This window comes from Artemia franciscana, chromosome 16, assembly GCF_032884065.1.
Source record: "Artemia franciscana chromosome 16, ASM3288406v1, whole genome shotgun sequence".
Classification (NCBI taxonomy): Eukaryota; Metazoa; Arthropoda; class Branchiopoda; order Anostraca; family Artemiidae; genus Artemia; species Artemia franciscana.
The window spans coordinates 8,875,374-8,903,222 of record NC_088878.1 but is presented as its reverse complement, the minus strand read 5'-3'; the positions used below and the strand labels follow the sequence as shown (position 1 = coordinate 8,903,222).

The following is a 27,849-nucleotide window of genomic DNA, read 5'->3' as shown; positions in this document are numbered from 1 at the left end:
ATACGCTTTGACTGCCAGATTTTACAGTGGACAGAAGCTAATACCTTTATAGCTTCTTTTTTGTGATGCTTCAAAAATAGCTATAGTAGCTGCTGACAATTCCATGTTTCAAACTGGGCTCTGACAGGAGTCGAAATACGCTTTGACTGCCAGATTTTACAGTGGACAGAAGCTAATACCTTTATAGCTTCTTTTTTGTGATGCTTCAAAAATAGCTATAGTAGTTGCTGACAATTCCATGTTTCAAACTAGGCTCTGACAGGAGTCGAAATACGCTTTGACTGCCAGATTTTACAGTGGACAGAAGCTAATACCTTTATAGCTTCTTTTTTGTGATGCTTCAAAAATAGCTATAGTAGTTGCTGACAATTCTATGTTTCAAACTAGGCTCTGACAGGAGTCGAAATACGCTTTGACTGCCAGATTTTACAGTGGACAGAAGCTAATACCTTTATAGCTTCTTTTTTGTGATGCTTCAAAAATAGCTATAGTAGCTGCTGACAATTCAATGTTTCAAGCTAGGCTTTGACAGGAGTCGAAATACGCTTTGACTGCCAGATTTTACAGTGGACAGAAGCTGATACTTTTATAGCTTGTTTTTTTGTGATGCTTCAAAAATAGCTATAGTAGCTGCCGACAATTCCATGTTTCAAGCTAGGCTCTGACAGGAGTCGAAATACGCTTTGACTGCCAGATTTTACAGTGGACAGAAGCTGATACTTTTATAGCTTGTTTTTTTGTGATGCTTCAAAAATAGCTATAGTAGCTGCCGACAATTCCATGTTTCAAGCTAGGCTCTGACAGGAGTCGAATTACGCTCTGACTACCAGATTTTACAGTTGACAGAAGCTAATACTCTTATATCTTGTTTTTTTTTGTGATGTCTCAAACACAGCTATAGTAGTTGTTGACAATTCCATGTTTCAAGCTAGCCTTTTATAGGAGTCAAATTTCGATTCAGCGACCAGATTTTACGGTGGGCAGGAATTAATACCTTTACAGTTTGGTTTTTGTGCTGCCTCAAACATAGCTTTAGTAGCTGCTGACAATTTCTTGGATCAAGCTACGCTCTGACAGGAGCCGAATTTTGCTTTGACAACAAGGTTGTACAGTGAACTGGAATTAATACCTTTATAGCTTGTTTTTTGTGATGCTTCAAAAATAGCTATAACAGCTGCTGACAATTCTATGTTTCTAGCTAGGCTCTGACAGGGGTCGAATTTCGCTTCCGTGACCAGATTTTACAGGAGACAGGAATTAATACCTTTACAGTTTGGTTTTTGTGATGCCTCAAACACAGCTATATTAGCTGCTCATAATTCCAGGTTTCAAACTAGGCTCTGACAGTCTTCGATTTTCACTTCAGTGACCAGATTTTACAGTGGGCATGAATTAACTCTTTTGCTGCTAGACAATTCTTTGCTTAAAGCTAGGCTCTGGCAGCAGTCGAATTCGTTTTGACGACCAGATTTTACGGTGAACAGGAATGAATACCTTTAAAGGTTGATTTTTGTGATGTCTCAAACATAGCTGTTGTCGGTTTTGACAACTCCATGGTTCAAGCTAGGTTCTGAAAGGAGTCGAACTTCGCTTCATTTACCAAATTTTACCGTGGACAGGAATTAATACCTTCACAGCTTCATTTTTGTGATTCCTTAAAACAAAGCTTTAGTAGCTGTTGACAATTCTGTGTTTTAAGCTTGGCTCTGACAGTATTCGAATTTTGCTTCAGTGACCAGATTTCACGGTGACGCCAGATTTATATGGTGAAGCCCTGAAGAAGAAGCTATTGGTTTCCTATTTTAGGCTGATGAAAAAGAGTCTCCCTTGCAAAGGAGTGAAAATCTTTCAAAGAAAAGGATTTTTTTAGAAACTTATAGAAATTTTCGCTTCTAATCAGTTAAACCAACCGGAGTATGAAAAATTGATTAAAATATAAGGCATCAGAAGGAAAAAATATTTTATATTTATAAATACAATTCAAAGAACATATATCAGAACACAATATATAAAATCCAACGAAAGTAAAAAAGTAAAAAAAATAACATAATTAAAATATATAGGAAAGTATAAATTTTACCAGCAGATATGGTGCTCAACGGGCCAGAAGGAAACTATCACTGAACAAATAAAATAACTTAGTGATAAAAAAAGACATAATCGATAAAGGTAATAACTTAACTTACCAGGAAGTTAGAACGGACGAAATTAGAGAGAGAAACAAGTATAAGGAAAGGAAAAAAGAATAATAAATATGAAAGAGAAATTAAGCGCCAAATTGCAATAGATCAGAGAACATTCAACAGATATAGTGAAGCAGAAACCGATCAATATGTAAATCAGTACACATTAGTCCGATTTTGTTTTACGGTTACCATAGGGAAAATAAAAAAAAGTTGGGGGATTTGTTTTGCTCTTCTGAAAATTTATAATTATGGAAATACGTCTTTTTGATACCCGACCGACGATATCGTATATGTGCATATGGTATATGCGGTATGTTACACTTACTTGGCAGATAAAATCCGCCTTAAACTAACTCATTTGATACAAACATACATACCTTAGACCTTAGATCCTGAAACTAGCGGTTGCGACGATGTCTTCCCACTCCGGCTGTACTGAGGCGTTAAGGTGCCGCAGGTCGTTGTTGTAGGTACGACGGAGTGACACACACACACATACAAAGAAAATCTATAAAAATCGCACAACTACTTTCCTACAGATTTAATTTTCAGATAATTTTTCAAAAACTAAATCTTAAATGGTTTTATCAATAGTCGGAGTAGTTTTGTTCTTTGAAATGATTAACATAAATGTGTAGGTATAATGCAGGTACGTGTGTATACAGCACTTAACTATTTACAGCATATGTACAGGTATAAATTCAGCACATGTATGCTGCGCTGCCCAGAGAGTCTACATGTCCAGTGATATAGTTCAGCGTTGTAAATAAAACACAAACGGAGATAAAAGCCGCCTTAAAACTTTTTCGTTTACAAAATAAAACTGGAGTAATTTCATACAGATTGAACTCTTGGATAGTTCTTTACAAACTATATGTTAAGTAGTCGTACATACCTTCAAAAAGAAACGCACCCTTATTGTTAGACTACAGCAAAAGGGTGACAAGCGTAATTTGTCTCGAGCCGGATGCAGAAAATCCAGCGTTTTAGTCTTGAAGTTTTTGGGAGAAGTTTCCCAAAAAAGGAAGTAGTAAATACTTCAAAGTCGAAGCTTTCACTTTTTTTTAGATGAAACTTCAATTTAAATTATGAATAAGCGATTGTTACAAGTGGATTGTTTAATTCATATATCTTTGAAGCCTTTTTATTATTAAGGCATGTCGGATTAACTCGAAAGCCGCTATGCTACAAACCCTAAGTAGCATGCTTTCCTAATATAATCATATATATCTCATTTCACAAAACCTTATATGAATATGACTGAAATCACCCCCCCCCCCTCCATAGTGTAAATTCACTTTTTCGTGGTATGAAGCGCTTCGATTGATTGTTTGTTTGCGCGATGTGTATTCATAGAAGAGTGGATGTATAAGGCTGAAACTTTATACATGTGACCCTCTGTTAGGGGAAGATCAAGAGGGTGGAGTGGGCTGGAGGCTAGTCATATATTGGACTTCTTTTAAAGTACTTATAGTGCATGCGGACTTGTAAGGATGTCTTTTTGGTAGGGGCCATGGTTGTATCGAGAAGTGGAGGGAGAGCCATAGTGCGTATTTATTTTTGAGGTGATATGGGACTCAGCATGCAGTTTTTGCATAGAGATGAGAGATTAAGTAGGGGAGAGTGGTATATGCAGGGACGGATTTTGGAAAACCTCCAAAATGCATGGTTAACATTGGAGTAGAAAAATGGTTTATGGCTCAAATGAAAGCCCCGGAACTGCTGCATAAACTGTGATTTTTCCAGATTTTTCTTGTATAGCTAGAAGATAAAAAGGGGGGTGTCCCTGCTTATACCATTTGTCCCACTAAGTACCGGGGGTGGTATATCTTGGGACACGGGGTGGTATACTCTTGGACATAGTAAAAAGATTCATGTATTGGTAGTAAACTTCGACTATTCATCGTATAAAAACTACATTAAAAATTCGACTTCAAAAGTAAAAATATCTTAGGCACAAGACTAGACTACCAGTCAGCAAACACGAAGTATGACGCTGCTCTGGAAGCTGTACCGGGTGCTGGGGTAGGAGGCGACAACTTTTTCAAAATGTCTTCCCTTGGATAAAATATTGAGTCTTCTCGGTCCGGCCACTTCCACTTTCTTAGACCGGCCATGCACATGACACTCACTCTGACACTGTTCTCGTTTTTCTCTTGGACAGACCCAGGAAAATACTCTCCTTCGTAAACAACTTTACAAAATCTCCTGTAGAAACACTGTAAAGATCTCTTCCTCTTTCTCACTTTCATCTTCCGATTCACCTAGTTTCATCGAGTCATCATTATCATCATCAAGAATCATTTTTTCATCATCACTTCCTTCTGAATCCACAAATAGCTTTTTTGTTGTCTGGTCTTTTTTTGCTTTTCCAGCTCTTCCAACAGTCCTAACTTTTCCTCTAGCCCTGCCACCCCGTGCTTTCTTATCTTTTCTTTCGGCTTCTTGTTCTTCAATCTGTCTTTTCACAGGAGTGTCAGTAAGAATCTTTGTAGAGCCTTTCTTCCTGCCTCTGCCACTCAGTACACGCGGCTTGGCTTTAGGGTATGGCCGAACTTGTTCTGGCGTCACAGGAACTGAAACGGGTGTAGAGGATTGTTCAGGCCCACTTGTACTTGGGGCTTCGGCCAGGTTGTTTCCAGGTTCAACTGGATCCAAAGCATCAGGTGCAGGTCTGTCAGTTACAGCAGAGGTTAGAAAATCATTTTTCTGTAAAGATGTCTGGATTGTAAGGCCATATCCCTGTCTTCTGGAAGCCCCTAATTATGTTGTTTGGCGTGAAAGATACGGGGAGGCTTTGGCCAACAAGAGATGCAATCTCGTATATCGTCACGGTCTTCCCTGGGTTGGACAGCATCCAGTTGTCCATAGCCTTGTTGTATTGGCATTTGAAGGGAAAATACACCCAAATGTCCAATGGCTGCAACCTGTGGCTGCAGTGAGGTGGTATTGTTAGTAAAGTGATACCAGACTCTTTCGCAAACTGCACAACTGCAGAACAGATGTGGGACTCGTGGTTGTCCATTATCAGAAGCTTCAGGCTTTCAGGGGAAGCATGCGAGTAACTCTTGAAATATTTGAGATATTCCAGAAACAGTTCTTAGTTTACCCATCCGGAAGGCGAGGCTCCTCCAGCAGAGTTAGCAGGAGCACCAGTCAGCATGAGAGGCTGAAATTTCTTGCGTGGGAATATAAGGTAGGGGGGAAGGTACTGCCCGCTGGCAGAGATGGTTCCAACCATAGTCACAAGCACGCCACGCTCAGCTGAGGTTACTTTGCCCACTATTTTTCTACCCTTCTCGGCAAAAAACCTTTGGAGGAACATGAACAGTGGTGACTGAGGTCTCATCACAGTTGAATATGTCGCTTGCTGTAAATGGAGTTTTCTTCAAAACTGACTGCAAGTTGGAGAAAAACTCCTGTACATTGTGCTTGTTAAAGCTTGTGGCACGCCCCAAACTTGTTGCCTCTGGCTTTCTAAGCGAAAGCTCTGGGTTTCGAGCCCGAAATCCAGCTAACCAGTCTATACCGGCTTCTTTAGAGTCTATCCATCTGTCTGGGACAGTCTTATTGTTTGCAACGGCGTAGTTGTAAGCAAGGGTTCTGGTGTCTTGACTGGTCAAACCATACCACATTCTGCTCGCTTGCAGCAGGTATTGAGAGAGCGATGCTTCTTCAGGCGTAAAAATAGTATCAAATCCGAACTTTTGAGCACCACTGTAATTCGCTTTTTCGTCATCACTGAGTTTTGAATACTTTTGGTAGTGTCTGTGAAGGGCTGAACGTGACACTCCGTGTTTCTCCGCCACCGCCCTAATTGGTAAGCCAGCCTCTAGGTCTACAATACCTGCTTTAATCATGAAATGCTGGTCAACTTTCTTTTCAGCAACCGAATTAGAATATTCCTCCCTCTTAGCTCTTGGAAATTGTGGCATTTTCTTCTATTCTGATGTCAAATCTGATAAAAAAAAATGTATAAGCTATTTTTATCATTAGGATACAAGTAAAAACAGATAAGAAAAGACGCAATGTATGGACTGAACTGTAAGAATTCATGTGGTATATACTGGGACACGTCCCACTACATACCACTTGTCCTTGTCCCAGTATATACCATGCGACCTCTACTTGCAAATTGTGTCCGATTTTTTTTACTGTTGCATATTTTTCCACCAGATGACCACACGACGTGACCTGATGTTTCAGCTTTCGTTTACTATCTTACACACACAATTTCTGCAAACCGTTACAAAATCAAGCACAAAAAACTATTGCCCAAATATTTTTTTGGGGGGGGGGGGTATAGCCGAAACTTTGAAGTCGATTTTCTCAAAAACGAAAATAGCAACTTACCAAAATGATAGAACTGTCATGTCCGCCATTAAATGAACTATACTAGGTGGCTTTATTGGATTTTTTAAAGAAAGTTAGATGGCAGATAAGTACCGTGTCCCACCTTATACCCCGTCCCTGCATATACCACTTACCCCTATGTTATGACTGTTATAATTTTTTTAAATAAACCCGAATGAACTAACTGAACTAACTGCGATTCCTCTGCGAGGCGAAGACTATAAAGAAACTGAAAGGAGTGTCTTTGAAGAAGACCTCAAATGTTTGTTTCCGATTGTTTGTGTTACATGTGACTTGGCATGTGATGTTGCTATCCTCAACAGGGTTCTTTTTTGTATGCAGGAGAAGATCAAAGGTTTAGATTAAACTCGCTTTGATGATCAAACTCGTTTTGATGATTTAAATTTGGCTAGGTATGCGATATTACAATCTTTTACTTATTTCAGAATTGTTTTTGCATGTAAGAACAGTAAACTTAAAATAGGTGATTTCATTTTTTCTATTTTGTCATTTTGGTCTTTTAGGGTCAAGGATCTCCATTTGTGGCAGTAAATTGTGGCTAGTGGCTAGAGACTTTTATAAAGAAATTATCCCTCTTTAATTAATTTATTAGTTTGAAGAGAGATGACCTTTATATTAGAGAGCATCTCTCTAGTAGAAAGAGCACGGAAAACATTTTTTTTCTGGCTGTCTGAGTTACCATGTACATTTTGATTTATGGCTTTATTATTTGTATTATATATATATAGATAGTAAAGCCCTTAAGTAAGTCAAATTTGTGTTCACAAATAGCTGTCAGGTTTAAAAGAAGGCATTCCTATAATCATGCAAAATGGTAACACTAAATAACTTCCTTTAAATAACTTATTAAGGCTACAAGACTGTTATTTTCTTTGTTGTAATAATGTATGTAGAGTTAATGCATATAAATTAACTGCAGGAAATCATCTTGATTGTTTTATCATGTTAGAGTAACACAATTGACTTGTTCACGTAAGTGCTAGGTGGGGCACATTATGTAGTTTGCACTGTTTTATTCATTAACTCCTCTTGTTTGGTAACTGGAACAAGTATGATTGATTTAGTTATTGTAATTATGATTCCTTCTGATGATAATTTAGGAGCTGCTTAATGATCATTCTAAACCCTTCGTGAAATGTTGATGAAAAACCTTGCTTGCTAGAATACTTCAAAAGTCTGTGAAAAGCTGAAACTGTCAATTAAAGTTGGCAAGGAGATGTATTCCTTATGGATAAAATATGAATTTGGATGTGGCTTGGCGTCACTTGTGACACAGTACTAGTGTGTTTGAGCATGCCTTAACCGAATGATCGGCTTAACGCTAACTCCCCTTTATGTGATCTGTAAAAAAGGGGAGAGAGAGAGAGTGTTTGTGTGAGAGAGAGAGAGAGAGAGAGAGAGAGAGAGAGAGAGAGAGAGAGAGAGAGAGAGAGAGAGAGAGACGGACAGGCAGACGCCCTGGCCCAGCTCTGTGTTTACTTAAAAAAATATGCACAATTTTTATTCTTTACAAAATTAATGTGAAGGAATCTGTCAGCCTTACTCCTAGATATAAAAATCATTCTTTGCTTAGAACTGATCCAGAATTAAAATAGGACCTACCTTACATGGCCATAGTAGATAGCTTTGCTGAAATGGCTCTACTGGATTGAAAAACTAGAGAAGATTAAAAAAAATACATATTATAAGGAAATGCAATGATACTAGAAACAATCATCATTTGTAAGAGAGAAGGTAATCCTTATGGCAAATATTAAAAGCCTGTAATTAATCATATCCCTTGTTCAGTGGATTTGAAGTTTGTTCAAGCGTGCAATATCAGCTATAGAAAAAAAATACATTATAATTTTATTTTGGAGTGGGCCTAGGATGATCAGAAGAGACATTTCCTTTATTCTTTTTATTTTTTCAGATAAGACAACAACCTCCTAATACATGGGCGTTCGTATGAATTATAATGTCAATTTTAAAGACAAGAACCATCACCCTTTCTAAAAACTGTATATTGCAGTTTATCACCTTGCGCAATCACTTCGACCAATCTAATTTCAGTCAATCATCACTCAAGTAGAGATTTACGACTTAATTTAAAGCAAGCCTTTTAAGAATTCAAACGGTGCCTCATTATTGTGCACAAGACGAACCTAACAATTACGTGCTGTTCATTATATAAGATGAGCTAATAATAAAGATCTCTTTCTTAAGAACGCAAAAATAGTCATTTTCCGCTTTGAAAAGAAATGCAGGGACAATTTGAAAGACGTTTAAGGGAACGCACAGTTTTACATGAGAGTGAAGAAACCAAAAATAACTTGAGGTTTGTTTGCTGTAAAAATGATTACATCTCAACAATTCTACAAATAGGCAGGGTAGCCAATATTTTGGTACACAAACGTGTCCCTTGAGCATCCAAAATGCGTCATTTTTATCTAAAATGTGTCCATCTTAAAATCTTAAAAACTGGAGGTTTTTTTTTCGCCTTTTACAGTATTGACCAAAATCGCTATGTGCCTCTTTCAAAGCGATCAGTTAACATCAATTATGATGAAAACGAAAAGAAAATAGATATAAATAACTTATACACAATCCCTTACTGTGAAAGCACGAAATTCATGTGAACATGTAAATCTCCTACTTTGGAGAAAATCTTTTAATTACGAAATCTCTGACAAAACCTAGACGCTAAAAAAAGTGCCGAGAAAAAGAACTATTTCGGTGGAAAGTGACCTTTTTTTTTTTTACCAAAATATATATTCAGTTGGGAAATGTTTCGTTTTATGTCTCAAATTTCCAAAAGGTTTTACCTTTTTCTCCCTTTTTGCCATTGTGTCCCGGTACATGATATCATATCCTTTTGACATAAATTGTGTCCTGTCGTAGCCCTGCAAACATGTGTGTGTGTTTTTTTTTTTTTTTTAAAGCTGTTTCTTTTAAGGGATTGGTTACAATTGAAACAGAATTCTTCATTACCTCCTAATTATCTTCATCTACTGATTCCAAATTCACTTGAAAAGCCAAATCTATTGACAGAAATTAGCCTAATTTTTTCAGTCATTATAAAATAAACATTAGGTCTATATGAAAACTCGATTTTATATAGTTAATATATTTTATATAAAGAAACCTTTTAATAAAACTTTAAATTCTTATTGCTTGTTTGTAGGTAACAAGCGAAACTATCAGTAAATCATGAATAAAATTGTAGCACAAAAACGGGGACTTAGGAAGGGGCAGACCCCTCCCCCTTATATATAAGGCTACTTAAAAAATATTGCCTGACCTTAAAAAAATGATGTTACAGAAAGATTTACACAATCTCTAGATTCTGATAAACCATTAAAGAATCCTAGGGCCTTGGAAATCCCTAAACAATCAAGAGTTAAAAAAAATAGAAAAAGTATTACACCAAAGGCGTGAGTGTAGCAAAAATTATGATTTTATTTTCAAATTCAGCGTAAAAATGTGCATTACATTCGAAGCATAGTGAAAATTATTGAATAAAAAAGTAATGTTTACAAGCGTTATTTCTCTGATCTTAAAATGGAGTCGTTCGTTTGAACTATTTAAGTGAACTGATTGTCACCAATGTCTGTTTGGACGAAGATCATTTACTGGAAGTGATTGTGAAAGGTAATAAATTGCAATGTGTAGTTTTTATAAAGAAAAGTAATCGTTGTTCTATGCAAGCAGTCGAACCCGAATTCGTAAGCCTTATTTATTGCCTGACTCATAATCCCGGGGTCATAATTGCTGGGCAGGCACGGGTACAAGGATATTTCAGGAAGCGGAGAGGTGTATTCGTCAGAAAATGAAATATGCTAATTTTGTAAAGATCATAGAACCTTATTCGAGAAAAGTAATACCATGACTTTTATGGGGGACCTCTCTATATGGCTACTTGCCTGTGTATGACCATCAGTTTAATTTTGATCAGCTAACCAAACTGCTTTAATCGTTACCTGTTGCCTTTTTTATTTATTTTAGTAGTAGTATTAATTTATTGTCCAAAAGAAATAATAGAGACAAAATCAATCGGTAGCACACAAAAGCGTCGCTTGCGAGGGTGTGCTACTAACAAAAAAGAACAAAAATAGAAGAAAAAAAATAATAAAAACAAAGAACAAAACAAAACAAGTTAATCTATAATAAGCAGAAGGGTGAAACCGTGTACCGAGAAAAAAACTTATATAAATAATACATACACAATAAAACAACATAATATCATGGTCCCGAAGCGAAAAAAAAACAGACAAAAAACAATAAACAATTATTGCAAATATTAATTCCATCAATCTCAATCTATTTCAAAGGTATACCTACCAAGCAACCCCACACGCAGCTCGGTTCTGAATTGATTAATGGGCAATTCTTTGGTACTTGGAACAAGCTAATTCCACAGCTTAGCCCCTCTATAAATAACTGAAAAAGCAGTCCCACTTGAAACTAGGCGAGGAACCCCAATATCTCCACTTGTTCGAGTTCTTTGACCATGAACATTAGATCTTTCCTGAAATATTCCTGTAAAACATTCTGGGACGTAGCCATAATAGTTCTTATACATAAAAACCAGTGTACAAAAATCACGCAATCCAGCTGCAGGCATTATATTAATCATACTGTACATTGACCTGACTGAATCCCGGTTCCCTATTCCACAAAATGATCTAATGACATTATTCTGCAGTACGCAGAAGTATTGAGGGGAATGTCCCGAGCCATACAGACGAAAAATACAAAATATATTGTTGTATCAGAGAAAAAAGTGATTTTTTCCCTCAATGGGAAAATATCACTATTAATCCCTATTAATCAGTATTTTAATAGGGATTAGGAAGGGAATTGAATCCCTAAATTCCGCGATAGTATTCTATTTATAGCTTTTACATGGTACTTAAATGATAAATTTTCGTCAATAATAATCCCAAGATACTTACGGAATTTGACCTCTTAACAACTCCCTTCGGTGATTCTATTTCCTTAATCCAAGAATAATAATTTGGGTATTGTGAAAAGATAACAAAATTTGACTTATTTATATTTAGATCAAGCTGGTTTATCTTCAACCAAAGACATGTCATAGTCATTGTTTCATTAACTGTTGAGTTAAGTTGTTGTTCAGTTGAAGCAACACACATCAATGTTGCATCATCAGCAAATAAGGGTGTAGTGATCCTGGATCCCGAAGGTGCAGGATCCACTAGATCCCTAATTCTATAAGTAGTTGCAACAGCATTCGGCAGATCATTAATAAAATCAGAAACAGAATAGGACCTAACACAGAGCCCTGGGGGATATCAAATTTAACAAGACTTTTACTTGAAAAAAATCCATTAATGTAAACATACTGCTCTCTATTTTGGAAGTAATCACAAAGCCAAGGTAGCCCTTCTTAGTCCATAAAATTCACATTTTCGAAGTAGTAATTGGTGGTCAAGAGTGTAAAATGCCTGAATCAAATCAAGAAACAGACCAGCTACTCTAAGCTTATTGTCAAAAGCTTCATTGATTACCGAAGTTATATATGATAATGTCATCTCTGTGGTTCTCCCCTTCCTGAAGCCAAAATTGAATTGAATTTAACAGCTTATGTAGTTCCAAATGATCATAAACTCTAGTGTTAATACGCCTTTCTAGCACACGAGAAATAACAGGTAAGACCGAGATAGGCCGATAATTTCCAAGATCATTCTTATTACTGCCTTTAAAAGTAGGGGTAATCTTAGCAATTTTCAAGCGGTCAGAAAACGTTCCCTGTTTCAAGCACAAATTAATGAGGGAAGTAAGAACATCAGCAACATAAAGAAATGGTTTCTTCGTTGGCAGGCCATTCTGCATTACTACTTCATCGGGAATAATAGAGTTCACCACAAGTCTCAGTTAGTTTATTTACAATTTTTTTTTTTACATTTCTCAGTAATTTATTCAGGGCATTCCTATATTTTTTTTTTAATTCTAAAACAAATTAGATCATTTCGATTATTTAAAGAATTCTTATAAAGTTGATCTCTTTTATTAATGCAACGCAACAAGTGAGGCGACATCCATGGTTTCTTAGGATTATTTTTCCTTGATGGCGAACGAACCATTATACGTGTTTTTGTCACTAACAAAATCAGTTTATCATAAAATCCTTGAAAACTCGTATTTGTATCTTCCGTAAGACCAAATTATTCTAATCAACATCTGCAATTGCCTGCTTAAATTTTTGAAGTTTAATCTGGCTAAACACATGCACTGGACTCTTAGGAATTATTGGTGCTGGCTTTTGGGGAATACAGAGATCAAATCTTGTTGAAATCCCAAAACGATCTGATACATCAGTAATAATAATTCTTGGAGCTAAAAAAAAAAGATCAAATTTGAAAAAATATTGTCAATAAGCTTCGATGATGAGGTGGTTACTCGTTTGCATGTATTTATAGTTGAAAATAAACCATAGGACATACAAAGCTGCAAAAAAATCCATAAAAACGCTCGTGTCAAGCTCATGAAGGTCAATATTAAAATCCCCGGGCATCATAAATGGATGTGAACCAGTTGCTAGTTTCTCCAGCTGCTTATCCAGAAGATCCATAAAGATGGGTATGGAACCAGATGGCGGCCTATACAATCTAAGAACAAATGCATCTTTAGGTTTCAGCCTAAGCTGAAGAATAAATGGTTCAAAAACCATTTCCTGAATGTACTACTAAATCATTTCTTACCAAAACCTCAATATCGCTTCGAATATATGCACCATTTCTTCCATGTTGTCTAAATTGTCGGTTCCTATTGTAAAATTTATATCCTAGAATATTTAAAAGAGCTGAGTTGTGGTCATTCAGACAGGTTTCAGTAAGACCTATAACCTGAAAAACCGAAAGATCACTTATTTCATTTAAAAAATTAAACGAAGAATTTAGTCCTTGGCAATTAAGATGAAAAAGATTGAGGCCTCTCGCATCACCATTCTCAGATTGGATTCCATCTTTAAACAAATATTTGGAACTAATAGATTTATAATGCCCTGTTATCCGAATGTCATAATTCCGATGCGGCTGCTCCGTAAATACACCCCCAAAATCTACATTGGAAGCTTCCAGAGTATTAAGACGACTAATGCTCCGGGAATCACGATCATAATTATCCATTGTCATTAAATTAAAAAAAAAAAGTCGGTCCATGGTTTCAATAAAAATAACAAACAGACACAAAAAAGAAAAACAAATTGAAAAACAAAAATAATCCACTTCAAAACACTAATAAGAAAAAGAAAAGGCCGTAAAAATATTGCCTGTAACCCATTCATGTATAAAGCTCAAGCTCCTAACGCAATGGCTCACAACTTATTAATAAACAAAGACCCCAACATCATAAGATTACTTAAAAACTAACTTAAAAAATCTTCAATAAGACTTAATCGACTAAAATACAAAAATTACGGTATCAACAGACACTTTGCATTGTACCGAAGCACTTTAGCTACAGTGTTATTTTTTTACACAAATAACAGGGGGTAAGGTAGGGGATACCCAGCATTCCACTGCTTTATCCACTAGACATTTACGGATACCCAGGAGTTCCTTGCGTACAATACGCACACGAGGAGTAACATCATCACCAATGAAAACATTCTTATAAATGTTGAACTGTTTCCCTTTAAGTTTTTTCGCATTTTTCAAAAGAGAAAATCGAACCTGTGTATTGTCCACTTTAATTTTAACGAACTTTTTAGAACACTGAACAACAAAAGACCTTAAATTATATCTGAATTCAATTAAGCTAAAATTAAGCTTGTTTTAAGTAGCTCCAATTCTGGTGGGTAGTGAATTATACTGTTGGTGCTGCTTGCAGTCTTTATTTCTTATTAAATGCATGTTAAAGCGTCTTGTTAATGATTGTTGAATTTTGTTTTCCTTTTTATCTTGCCACACTCTTATGGCTTGGTCATGCCCTTGAATATAGAAAGATCCCGTTTTCTTTGAGTAGTTGTTTTAAATAGCACGGAAGTGGGCTGGGCAGAAAAAGATGAAATCTATAAATTTGACTGGATGAAACTGTAAAAAAAAAGCTTTTGTGTTTCCAGGTGGACGGATGCTTTTCTTTTTCTTCTCTCTTTTTTGTTTACGAGAAATTACAAAGATGTTCAATCATTATTTTTTTTCCTTTATTTTATAGTATTTTCTTGGCTTTTGCTATTTTTCATCAATTTTCTTTTTGAACAAAGCGTGAAAGCAGTAACATCCACTTTCGTTCTTTCTATTGATCACTTAACTTGATTCTTTCAATTTTGATGTAACCATCATTCAGTGGAAAAGTATCTTCAAATTTTTGTTTCTCGCTTCTGTCCTTGTATATTGATTTAGTATGGATATGTACATATATGTTCAAGTTTTTAAACATATTTTTAAGAGACTAGATCAAAAGGTTGATAGAAGAGGGTGCTTGTTAAATGTGTAAGCTCGTTGCTGTGTGGTATATCACCGAGTTCTTTGTTGGAACTCCTTAGTGTGCTCTTTTTATATTTTGTGAGAAATTGGTACCCGACTCCCCTCCCATAAATGTAAAAATTAGCAATGTAATACCCTTCCTGTTCTCAAGATATTGCAGATGCGCCTTTTTGATAAATTCGATGCAGGTACTTTCTTTTGATTATCTAAATATTCCCCGAAATTTCTCTCAATGACCTTAAACTTTTCAGGCACACTCAGGATCAAACACCTCTTCTTTCCCAATGATAACTCCTGCATGTAAACATGGACAACTTAGATAATTCACATTCCTTGCTCCGGGGGCTTTGGGGGCGTGGTATCCCTGGTGGCATAATTGCTAGATCTTCTGAATTTTTAGAACAAAAGGGCTTTTTAAGATTTCTGTCAGCGTAATAAAAGGAGGGGGCATCTAAAAGGGCAAGATGGGTAGCAGACTGGTCCTTCGTTCATTTTCCATCATCCCTCTCAGCATGTCTTTAAAGTTTCAACTTAATACCATTAGCTGATCCGCTGATATTTCTGTTGTGCCCATTTGGAAATCTTCTGCATATAATATTTTTGATTTTCCTTGACATCCCCCTCCCAACATTTTCAAAGATTTTTATCTTAATGCTCTTAGCCTTTTTGGAGACTCAGGATCAAACACGCCCCCTTTTCGCGATAGCAAACGTTATATATATACGATGGGTGACAAATACCTTACTACGCTTGCCCTAAGGGTTGTGGGGGATGTCATCCCCGTAGGTATATTTATTTGACTTCTAACTATTTTGAACAAGATAGGCATTCCAAACTTTTGGTCAGATATCTTCGAAGGAGGGCAAATAAAAAAGGAATTGAGGGGGATTGGTAGCCCTCTGGTCACTTTCAAAATCCACCTCAACATACCCTGTAAGTTTAAACTTATTGCAGATGTATTGTTTTGATAAACTTGAACCACGGAGTATCTTTTCATTTAATTTAACAATTCCTGCAGTTTCACCTTAATGCACTTGTCTTTTCGAACACAACCAGAATCAAACATTCCCGCTTTTCCCAATGAAAAATTGTGCGCATAAAAAAGGACAAACTCCATCATATGCAATCCTTGCCCTTTGGGCTGTGGGAGGTATTGCATCCCCGGAGACATAGTTACCGGAACTTTTGATTATTATTAACAAAATTACTTTTTCCAAATTTTGATCAGTGTTAAAGGTAGGGGTATCTAAAGAGGGTAAAAGGGGGCTGTTTGCCATTAAATTAGTCTTCAACATTCCCGTCATCATGCTCTGAAAGTTTGCACGCTGAAATCGTGGACACTATAGGAGAAGAGCGCTAACTCGGCTTTACTCAAATTTTTGTGATCATTCTGTGCTCTTCTGCTCTGGTATTAGGCTACTTCTGTTGACTGGTGATCTAAAACGTATTCACATAAATTATTACCGGTACTGCAACTTTCTTTTATATCTACCTCGTTCTTACCGGAATACAAAACTGGTTAAAAAGTATTGTGCGACAGATATTACTGGTGCTTTCGAAAAATTATCTGCGAAGCTAGCTATTGAAGCGCTTTATAGGCTAGGATGTTTTCATCGCCTTATCCGACTTTTTTCTGTATGTGATTAAATTTGTTTCTTTTGTATTACTTTTGCTGTTTTTCTTTTGTGTTTTACTCCACTTAACCTCTGTTGTGTGAAGTGGGTGATAAATAAATTATTGTTATTATTATTATTTATTGTGTTTGGCATCCCTCTCAATATTTCCTTAAAGTTTCACCTTAATACCGTAAACTTTTTTCGAAAACCAGAATCAAACATGCCCTCTTTCCCTATAAAAACCTTATATGTTAACAATGGGCAACTTGCATAACTTACAGCCCTTGCCTCGGGGGGCTATGGGGGGTATCGTCAACTTCAGAGGCATATTTATTTGACCTCTAGGGTATTTTGAAAAAAATGACTATCTCAATATTTCGACCGGATGCATTTTGGGAAAAAGGTGTGGGGGCAGGTTGGTTGCCCCCTGATCACTTTTGACTCTTAAAAAGGCTCCAGAACTTTTGATTTCCAGTCGAATGAGACTCCTTCGAAGTTTGTTCGACAATCCCTTACATGTAAAGTGCTATAATAAAAAAAAAAAAAACTCGTAATGCATTGAAGCCTCATAGCCCTAATTCATTAACTAATTATTTGACTCGTTTTTTTTTTTAACTAAATTCTTTTTTAAACTGTTAATAAGTTACGAAATTGTACCCTCGCGCGTAAAAGGAGGGCGCTAATTAATGGGGAACTTCTGAAATATATAACCTTGTTTTAATTTACATGTTACGACAAAGTAGCAAAAAAAAACCTGATATCCATGCAGGATCAGCTTTGTTGTTTGTCTGGAATTTTACAATACTCCACAGTTTTCTTTGTTTAAAAAAGCGATGCCCGTTTCTCGCATAATCAATATTGGGACTCATCTTTTTGCTGCTTTTTCTGAAAAAAATATATCTGAATTTTTCTATAAAAATGTGCCTAAATTTTTCTAGAAAAAGAAGCATAAATGCAAGAAAGCAATTTTTATGCGTTTTTGTTTTTAAGGCGAAGTCTAATAGCCACCGTTGAAAAGCAGCTGATTAGTGAGCATCTTACAGCTATAGTTCAAAAGGGACTTGATGTCCTTCTTGAGGAAAATCGAACTCCGAATCTTGGCCTCATGTATGATCTCTTATCAAGAGTGAAAAATGGTCTAACTGAGCTTTGTTCATCCTTTTCCGCTTATATAAAGGTAAGATTTAGCTAACATTTATTTAAATATTCGGTATACTTCTAATTTTTCTATTGTTTATACAAAGTTATTGTAATGCGTTCAATATATCAAAAGCACTTTAAGCATGTGGATTGTTGTTAAAAGCATGTAGCTTGTTGTGAAAGCATGTTGTGAAAATATATAACGATTAATTCCACAGGAAAACTCATGAGCGAAAATATGTAAAGCGGTTTTAACTTGACGAACGTAATTCCCCGTGTTAGTACTTTCACACTAGGCTAACGTCAAAATCCATAAAATTATTATTACCGTCTGAAGTCATCACAGTCATAAAAAAGCTATTTAAGAATTAAAAATATAAAATGGAGATTCAAGATCTGATCAAGCGTGAAAGGTTTTATTGGAAAAGTCTATTAATTGTGTTGTGAGAGCAACACTTTGGTTTTGTCGGTTTTTTTTTGTTCCTAGCACCCCGATTTCAGCTTATTCGTAGAAAGTGGTAAGGGTCTAACCTCTGCGGTTTTTACGGAACGTGTGGACCTCAAGCCGGATTGATGAATATGACTTTGCATTTTGGAAATCTTCGTAGAACTCTTTCTTTGGCCAAAAAGGTTTTTGCTTGTGTTTTACCCTTTTCTGTTAGTGATTTCAGCTGAGTTTATCATTCGGTTTTTTGCACTTGGGATTGCGGTAGAGAAATGGTATCGGATGTGCATCTTAAACTTTAAAAGTTCTTTCACTGCTAAAGAAGTTAGAGTTTATTCTTTGATCCTTTCTAAGTTATGACGTTAGAAACTTGGCCTACGGCAAAAAAGCCAACTTTTGAATTAAGACAGATAGATTTTTTTCGACAGCAGTCGGTAGCTCTTGATGAGCTGATCAAAGTATAGGTCATCCATTCTTTGGTAGAAAAATTCCTTCATGAGATATACCAGTTTGAAAGTTTAAAGGGGTTGACAACTACAGTAGTAAGGTGCACACTGAAACCAAAAATAGGCCGATACGAATTGCGAGACATATAGGGGAGTTTTAAGCAACAATCAGCTGTTTAGCACATAATCATCTTCGGCAATGAGGGGCTCGTAACTTTTGCTAGTTTGTGTATCTATTATTTGTTTCTGGTGTATTTGATGGTAAGACCAATCGAAGCGAGGAAACAAAACCAAAGTGTTGCTCTCGCAACACTTTGCTCGGCGAAGCCAAACAAAGGTTGCCGCAACACCTCATGTTGCCCCTGCAACGTAGATCTAGTTTATTTTCAAAACTTTTTATTGCTCATCCAGAATTTCTATTTTGTTACTACAATGCTTACTTTTTTGCAACACAGCATAAACTAACGTAGCCCACGTAAGCTCGTAAACCACGTAAGCTTACGTATTTGTAGACTTCGAGTCTACTTGGCTCTTCTTATAGTATAGACAAAAATTACTCCGTAAAATTGCATAACGTAGTGTAAAGCCCTAAGTTATGCTAGTGTGAAAGGTTTCATGGCATAATTTGAATGCACTATAATATTAGCCTACACGTAAACTATGATAAACATATTAGCCTACACGTAAACATGGTCCTATTTTTGCAGCTCTACTTGTAGTAAAAAATTTTCAAAGAACATAATTAAGTTCCAAGTTCTTTAATTGTGGGATTGGTTACTGGTTCCTGCGATGATATATACCATGTTTTATGGCCGTACAAGGATCTATTGACAATATCTATGTATACGTTTGAGCTCGAAAGCCATTTTTATTCTTGAATAATTGATCTGGCCGAACTTCATTCATTTGTATTTGTTTATTATCATTCGTACTTATTCATTTACAATAATTTCGCCAGTGAAGGGTCTGAATTTGGTCACTTTTATCCGAAAGATATGCGAACCAAATGTTCAACCACATGAAAACGTTGTCCGTGGGTGACGAGAAATTTGGCTGCCAAAGTGGAATGTAACCCCTACCTAGCTTTTAGTGAATGTGGGATGGAGAAAACAAATATACACAGCCGAAGTTTCAGAAGAATCGGGTTCAGAAAATATTTAACTCAAAACTGGAAACTAAAAAAAAGTGTGTTCTTAGCATAAAGTCTAAGTATCCCAAGAAATTTTTTGCGGTAATCTTGGAGAAATCATTTTATTTATAAATCAGATAAACATTCATAATCATAGGTCCATTAAAATCATTTTTACCATATGTATAAAGGGTAGTAAGCAAGATCTTCTTTGGCAAAAAAAAGGCATTGGCACACTGTATATGTGTTCGAAACATCCAGTTAAATAATTTTTATATCTATTCACTGTCAATTAAAAGGTTTCATCCCTATTTTGAACTGTTTTACTTTCGTCATGGAAAGGCAGTGTGGTCTTCGAAGTTATCTAAGGCATTGGCAAAAGTACTTTAAATGTGTGGTGTTGTTTGATGAGGGAATTGAAGACTCACTTTTTAGTATCAAGTCCTGACTTAGTCAATAATTGAATCACGATCTGGTGTTTGTTCAACGTTGTGAACTATTATATATGTATTAAAAAAAATGTCCATGCTTGATGAAAGTAAAATGATATTCAGTAGTAGGTTATTAGTTTCTAAAACCTTACTAATGACCCTAATTTGATTTGTTTTGTTCTGTGTCGAAGGACTAGCGAAACACAACAAAGTCGTTTAACTAGAACAAGGCTTCAAATTTATTATATGGCGGGGGAGTTAGAAAAGCCAAAATATATTCCCTTTTGCACTCTAAAATCTTTCAGTTAGGCAACATTTGTTTCCTGATGAAAAATAATTTTCTGTAAGTACTTTCCAGAGAAAAATAGTGAAGAGAACTGGATTTTAAATTCATTTAATGAATCCTTTTTTGAACAAGCAACCAGCTTGTCTCAGATACAGAGGCTTTAATCAAATCTCAACAGGTGCGTTCCGAGTTTAAACATGCGAATTTTTTGCATGCTCTATGCACGAACAAGGAAAGAATATAAAAGCGTCGGTAATAAAGCCCTGAAGTATCTGCTTCCTTTCCAAATCTCAGCACTTGTTGAGCGGGGATTTTCATCCTATGCATTTATGAAAAACTAACTTGGAAATACTCTTGAAATAAACTGGATGTTATTAAAGGCTGAGGATATTATATCAGAAACTCATTTCCCAGGGATAGGAAGCATGAAATTAGGTGACATAGAATTTGTTTACTCAGGCAGGAAGGATGGGGTATATAGACAGAGAGTAGGGCTCATGATGAATAAGGAAACTGCTAAGTCTCGTTTAGGCTGGGAAGATGTTAATGATAGAATACTAATTGCTCATTTTATGACTAAAAAGTTCAGGGTATCAGTTATAGTAGTATTTGCCCCTATTGAACCAATTAACGGAGATACTAGTGACTAAGATGAATTTTACTTACAGATACAGGAGAAAATAGACAGGGTACCAGGTAGAAATATGGTGTTTTTGCTTGGAGATTTTAAAGCCCAGGTAAGTAGAAATAGGGATAGATGGTATCCTAGCCTAGGTAAATTTGGTGTAGGAAAAGAAAACAGTAATAACCAATGCGGTGTTAGATCACAAAATGGCCCATAAGTTGACATGATATTCACGTGATGGTAAGACAGCAAACCTTATTGATAATATTATTGTAAACCGAAGACTAGCAGGATCAACACAAGATACAATGGTGTATAGCAAAGCTGTTATTGATGTTAAAAGTAAACATCACCAACTAGTAGTGTCTAAGGTTAATTTAAAGCTGAAATTTCGGAAGGGTAACTACCTCCCGGAAAGTTATGATGCTGGTAGACTCCAGGATGAAAATTTGAGAGAAACCCTCCAGGAACAGTTGAATACTAAAATTGAGAGTTTAAAATTTGACAATGTGGAAGATGGATGGAATAATTTTAGAAAAACAATTTGTGAAGTTGCTGATGATGTCTTAGGGAAGAGTGCTAAGACTGCAACTAGGAATATTAGCGAAAAAACGTTATGTTTAATAGAGAGTAGAAGAGGTTTGTACAAGAATTATCTGAGTGATAGATCGTATGAAAACAAAAGGAATGTAAAGAAAGTGGAGAAAGCATTAAAATATGAACTAAGGAGATGTGAAGTGCCATGGATAAAATAGTTGAGGATCTGGAAGATGCAGCTAGACGGCATAAAAGTAAAATATTATATTGACATGTTAATAAACTGAGAGGGAGTGGTCAATCCAGACTAGTCCCAGTTAAAGATAGGAATGGGGCCACAATTACGGATACGGAAAAGTTAAAGAATGATGGCTAAACCGAGATGCAGTTGCAGGAAAAGATATAGATGAAAATGAAAAAGTTTGTGATATCTTGGATGGGAAGAAAGACTTGTTTAGTAAGGAAGAATTAATGACAGTACTAAAAGGATTAAAAAATAATAAGGCTCCGGGTGCTGATAGTGTGATAAATGAGTTTCTTAAATATGGTGGCTCTGAGGTTAGAAATAAGCTACTGAAGGTTATGAATATGATTTTTGAAAAAGTGGAAGTACCTAATGATTTTAGGAATATCTTAATTAAACGACTGTATAAGAAAGGTGACAAGAGTGAGTGTCGTAGTTATCGAGGCATTATTCTAGTCTCTGTAGGCAGCAAATTACTTAGTAATATGATACCTTTAGACTGAGAGATGCTGTAGACAAAGTTTTAAGGGAAGAACAGTGCGGTTTTAGAAAAGGTAGAGGATGTGTCGACTAAGTTTTCACTCTTAGGTTAATAATTGAGAAGTCCCTTCGTTGTCAAACACCTTTGGTCTTCAGTTTTATCGATTATGAGCAAGCTTTTGATTCTATTGATAGAAGAGCGTTAGCAAAGGTTTTATCCTTATATGGTTTACTAGAAAAATACATTAAAATGATTTGTGCAATGACGAGAATAATACTGCTGCGGTTAAGGTAGGAAATGAGGTTAGCAACTGGTTTTGTATTAAATCAGGACTTAAGCAGGGTTGCGTTCTATCCCCCTTTATATGGATCACTTTTGATGGATTTCGTCTTAAGGAGCACAGGAAAGGCAATTGGAGACCACGGAATCAAATGGGGAGGAAAAAGGCTCCTGGACTTAGATTATGCTGATGATTTAAGTATATTAGATGAAACTTTCAGCAAAATGAATGAATTTTTAGAGGTTATGTGAGTTCAGGTGCTAGAATAGGCTTGGAAATTAATGTGAAGAAGACAGTCACTAAGGCTAGGAATAAGTGAAGATAAAAAGGTGACGTTGGGTAACGAAAAGATTGATCAGGTTGGCAGCTTCACTTACCTTGGTAGTATTATTAGTAAAGAAGGTGGGAGCATGAAGATGTTAAAAGTAGAATAGCTAAGGCTCAGGGTGTTTTTTACAGTTAAAAAAAGTTTGGAAGAATAGGAAGATAAGTCTGCAAACCAAGATTAGAATATTGGAAGCTACAGTGATGACAGTGGTCAAATACGGCTCTGGAGCATGGGCACTCCGAAAAGCAGATGAAAATTTACTAGATGTTTTCTAGAGAAATTGCCTACGGATTGTTCTAGGTACCCGACTGACTGACCGTATCTCAAACAGTAGGTTGTACGAAAAATGTGGTTCAGTCCCGCTTTTTAGGGCTATAATGAAAGAGAGGTTGAGATGGCTAGGCCACTTTCTGCGGATGAAGGATGACAGATTGCCGAAAATTGTCCTTTTTGGCCAACCGTCTGGGGCTACACGGAAATCAGGTTGTCCTCGTGTTGGTTGGGAGGATGTCATAAATAAAGATTAAAAAGAAATGGGAACTTGCTGGGAGGGTGTAAAGAGAGAGGCCTTGAATAGATTAAGTTGGAAGAGGAGCGTGCGTAGCTGTTTTGGCCTCAGGCGGCTTGGTGCTCCAGTGAGTTATTGGTAGTAGTTGTACTAGTAATCCAGGATGAAAATCTTTTTAAAGGGATTTGAAAAAACTCGAGAACCACTGAGTTAGAAAAAAATCATTAGTAACGAATTTTACGCCATAACGAATTCAAGACATACCGATTCGTACCTCGTCATACTGAAGGGTACTTAATCAATAAAAAAATGTTTTGAAAATAAGAAAAATTTATTCAGCGTATCCTTATCTGCTGATTATTCCCATTTTATGCCCATGTATATTTGCAGAATTTGAAAGATTAGTGTGAGGTCGCGACTTAGCCGTGACTAATTTTCAAGTCTCTGTAGTGAACGATTCACCGCAACTTTACTATATTATAGTTGAAGTATAGTATAGGTGAACCATAGTATATTAAGTAGAAGCTCATTAGTTTCAAATATCTCATAGTGACGATTAAAAGGGGCTTACTTTTTACTTTATTTTTTTTCTAAGTGGGGTTGTTTGTCGCGATGAAGTCAAGGTAACTATAGTCATCTTAAGGTAAAATAGCATGTTTTACTGCAACACGCAATGTTTTATTGTATAAGAAAATATTGTTTTCTATAAGAGATTAAATAAAAGAAAAAATAAAAAAAACAAGTTTTTTTAACGGAAAGTAAGGAGCGACATTAAAACTTAAATTACTTCGTATATGAAATGGGCTACTTCCTCATCAACGCCCCGCTCTTTACGCCAAGGTTTGACTCTTTCTCTTAACTCTACTTTTTAAAACAGTAAAAAACTTTAGCATAAAGAGCGGGGCGTTGACGAGGAAGTAGCCCCTTTCATATACGAAGTAATTTCTATTCGTTTTAAGTTTTAATGTCACTCCTTACTTTCCGTTAAAAAAACTTGTTTTTTTTTTATTTAATTTCTGAACGTTTTTGAATCAATGCATGTTTTGATTTTGGCTCTCCGCAGATGAATAATTAAAACGAAATTTGCATATTTATTCTTTTGGCTAAATGGCTTTCTCATAGTTTTGATCGGATGATATTGAGAAAAAAGGAGCGGGGGAGTAGGCCTAGTTGCCCTCCAATTTTTTGATTACTTAAGAAGGCAACTAGAACTTTCAATTTTTTACGAATGTTTTTATTAGTAAATGATATACGTAACTTACAAATTAGCTTACGTAACGAACTTCTGTATTCTCATGTTTTTATTACGTATATGAAGGGGTTCACCCCCTCGTCAGTACCTCGCTCTTTACACTAAAGCTTAAATTGTGTCCCAATTTCCTAAGAATGACCCCTGAATCACAAAAGCCGTTGAATAAATAGTTGAAATTACTAAAAATACTTTAGCGTAAAGAGCGAGGTATTAGGAGGAGGTGAGCCCATCATATGCGTAATAATTTCTGTTCGTTTTAAGTTTTAATGCTTCTCCTTACTTTCAGTTGAAAAAAACATTTTCATATTTATTTTTTCATTGTTTTTTTTTTGATAATGCTAGAAAATCCTGCGCTTCCTTCATGAAAATTTTCTTCCCTCATGACAAATTTCTCTATGGAAAGTTCCCTAACATATCCCCCTCTTATCCCCCCCCCCCACAACCTAAAAATCCCCCTGAAAACGTCTGTACGCTTCCGAATAACCATTACTATATGTAAGCACCGGTCCTAAGTTTGTAACTTGTGGCCCCTCTCACGGGGACTGTGGGGGAGTAAGTCGTCCCCAAAGCCAAAGTTATAAGGTTTTTTGACTACGCTGAATAAAATGGCTATCTCTGAATTTTGATCCGGTGACTTTGGAAAAATAATTAGCGTGGGAGGGGGCCTAGGTGCCCTCCAATTTTTTGGTCACTTAAAAAGGGCACTAGAAATCTTAATTTCCGTTTGAATGAGCCCTCTCTTAAGATTCTAGGACCACTGGGTCGATATGATCACCCCTGGGGAGAAAAACAAACAAACAAATAAACACGGATCCGTGTCTGGCTTCTGGCAAAAAATAAAAAATTCCACATTTTTGTAGATAGGAGCTTGAAACTTCTATACTTGGGTTCTCTGATACGCTGAATCTGATGGTGTGATTTTCGTCAAGATTCTATTACTTTTAAGGGTTGTTTCCCTCTATTTTCTAAAATAAGGTAAATTTTTTCAGGCTCGTAACTTTCAATGGGTAAGACTAAACTTGATGAAACTTATGTATTTAAAATCAGCATTAAAATGCGATTCTTTTGATGTGGCTATTCATATCAAAATCCATTTTTAGAGTTTTGGTTACTATTGAGCCGGGTCGCACCTTACTACAGTTGGTTACCGCGAACTGTTTGAGAAGCATCTATATGGATCTGAATGACCTATTATAAGGAGTTGGAAAATTTTCGCCTAAAAATGTTGGCCTAATTATTTTGTCACATGTTTGTAGAAATATCGTTAAAACGAACGTTTTTGATGTGGTTTTCTTTTTTCGTTGAAAACTAGGGACGGCCATGGGGCTCCTTGGCCATCTGGAACTTAGTTTCTGTCAACTAGGTATGGAATTCTTGGAAGGTTCTTGAATGATCTTGCCTGAGATATCAGTCTGGTCCTTGGGGGTTCATATATAAACTGCTTTTCTACCCTTTGCTGGTCTTTTGATTAATCTCAAGGGGAGGCACTACAACCCTATGCGTATATGTGTCACAGGGTAATAGTACTAAAGAATGAAATCGAAGAATTATTATTGTAAATAATACAATAGCCTACCTGAAATAAACTAAATCTAGTGTCAGGGTGGAAAGTGTCTTAGATTCTTCAATGCTTTGCCGAGTTGTCCAAGTGAGAAAACTTAAAGTGTTCTTATTCTACGTTTTCGGGCATACTGAAGCCTCTCTGAAGCTTCAGTATCCCATCCCTTATAAAAATAGGCATCCCCTCGCAAATAATTTTACAAAATATGTATATAAATGACGGCATATTATTCAGTTACACTCAGATTTTTTATTTTATTTATTTGTTTTTAGTCTTTTAGTTATTAGATAGACCTTTTGTTCGTTAGAATAAATACGGGGTGACCCAAAAAGATGCGTACCCATATTTTATTCGATAAAAATCCATATTGTAACAAATGTCTTTTTTGTTGCAGGACGTGAAAGGTGAACCCTATGGATGATCGTTTGCAGCTATAGTTGCCCCAAAAATGTCTTGGACAAATCAGCAGAAGATATTCTCCCTGGAGACCTATTTTGCGACTAAATCATACCAGAGTACAGATTCGAAAGCCTTTCCATTGTCGCAACTTTCCACCAAAATCAACGATTATTAGTTGGGTTACGAAGTTCAGAGAGCATGGGACTGTAGTGGACTTCTGTTCTAAAGTCAAAGGGGGAGCTTATTCAAGCAGGAAAAAGAGTTCAAGGACAGAAAAAAATATTGCTGCAGTGAGGGACTACACTGTCCCTCACTGTTCAGCTAAACGTAGCTAAATGTGTTCAATTAAACGTAAGAACACGTCGTGGTGACTCCCTTGTCATTACGAATTCTTGACCGTCTACGGTCCGATTTCCTAGGGCTGCGTTCTTCTCGCTGCAGTCCCACGCTGCAGCAATGTTTTCTTCTGTCCTTGCACTCTTTTTCCTGCCTGAATAAGTTCCCCCTGTGGCTTTAGAACATAAGTCCACTACAGTCCCATGCTCTCTGAGCTTCGTAACCCAACTAACAATCGTTGATTTTGGTGGAAAGTTGGGACAATGAAAACGTTTTCGAAACTGAATCTGTACACTCTGGTATGATTTAGTCGCAAAATAGGTCTACAGGAAGAATATCTTCTGCTAATTTGTCCAAGACATTTTTGGGGCAACTATAGCTGCAAACGATCATCCATAGGGTTCACCTTTCACGTCCTGCAACAAAAAGGCATTTGTTACAATATGGATTTTTATCGAATAAAATATGGGTACGCATCTTTTTGGGTCACCCTGATTCGATGAGCTATTGTAGAGATTAATAGCAAAAGTACCAGTTCTGTTTTCAGTGAAATTAAACACAATATAAGCTGTTATAATGAAGGTGAGATAAAAATAACGCTATGTAATATATTAAATTTGAGGTCTAAATAAGGAGCAGCAAAAAAAAAAGAAAGAGAGGGAAAAAAATTGCAATTGTCATCTGTAGTCTTCGTTTTGATTTTGTGTAGTCAGCAGTTTTTAAACTTTCGCTTGATGATAATTGAGAATTTTCACATTTGACAGCCAGAGAATAATTGGCCTTACACATGTATATTTCGTTAATTTTATATCTTAT

The 27,849-nt window shown here is 36.2% G+C and overlaps 1 protein-coding gene across 1 annotated transcript in view; it reads left to right on the top strand.

Annotated features, from left to right (window-relative positions):
• Positions 1–27,849, top strand: part of LOC136037015 (cullin-4B-like) — a 169,415-nt gene that overhangs the window by 39,695 nt on the left and 101,871 nt on the right. Inside the window, exon 6 of the mRNA XM_065719430.1 lies at positions 17,596–17,782. Coding sequence (XP_065575502.1) covers positions 17,596–17,782 — 187 coding nt within the window. The remainder of the gene's footprint in view (positions 1–17,595; positions 17,783–27,849) is intronic.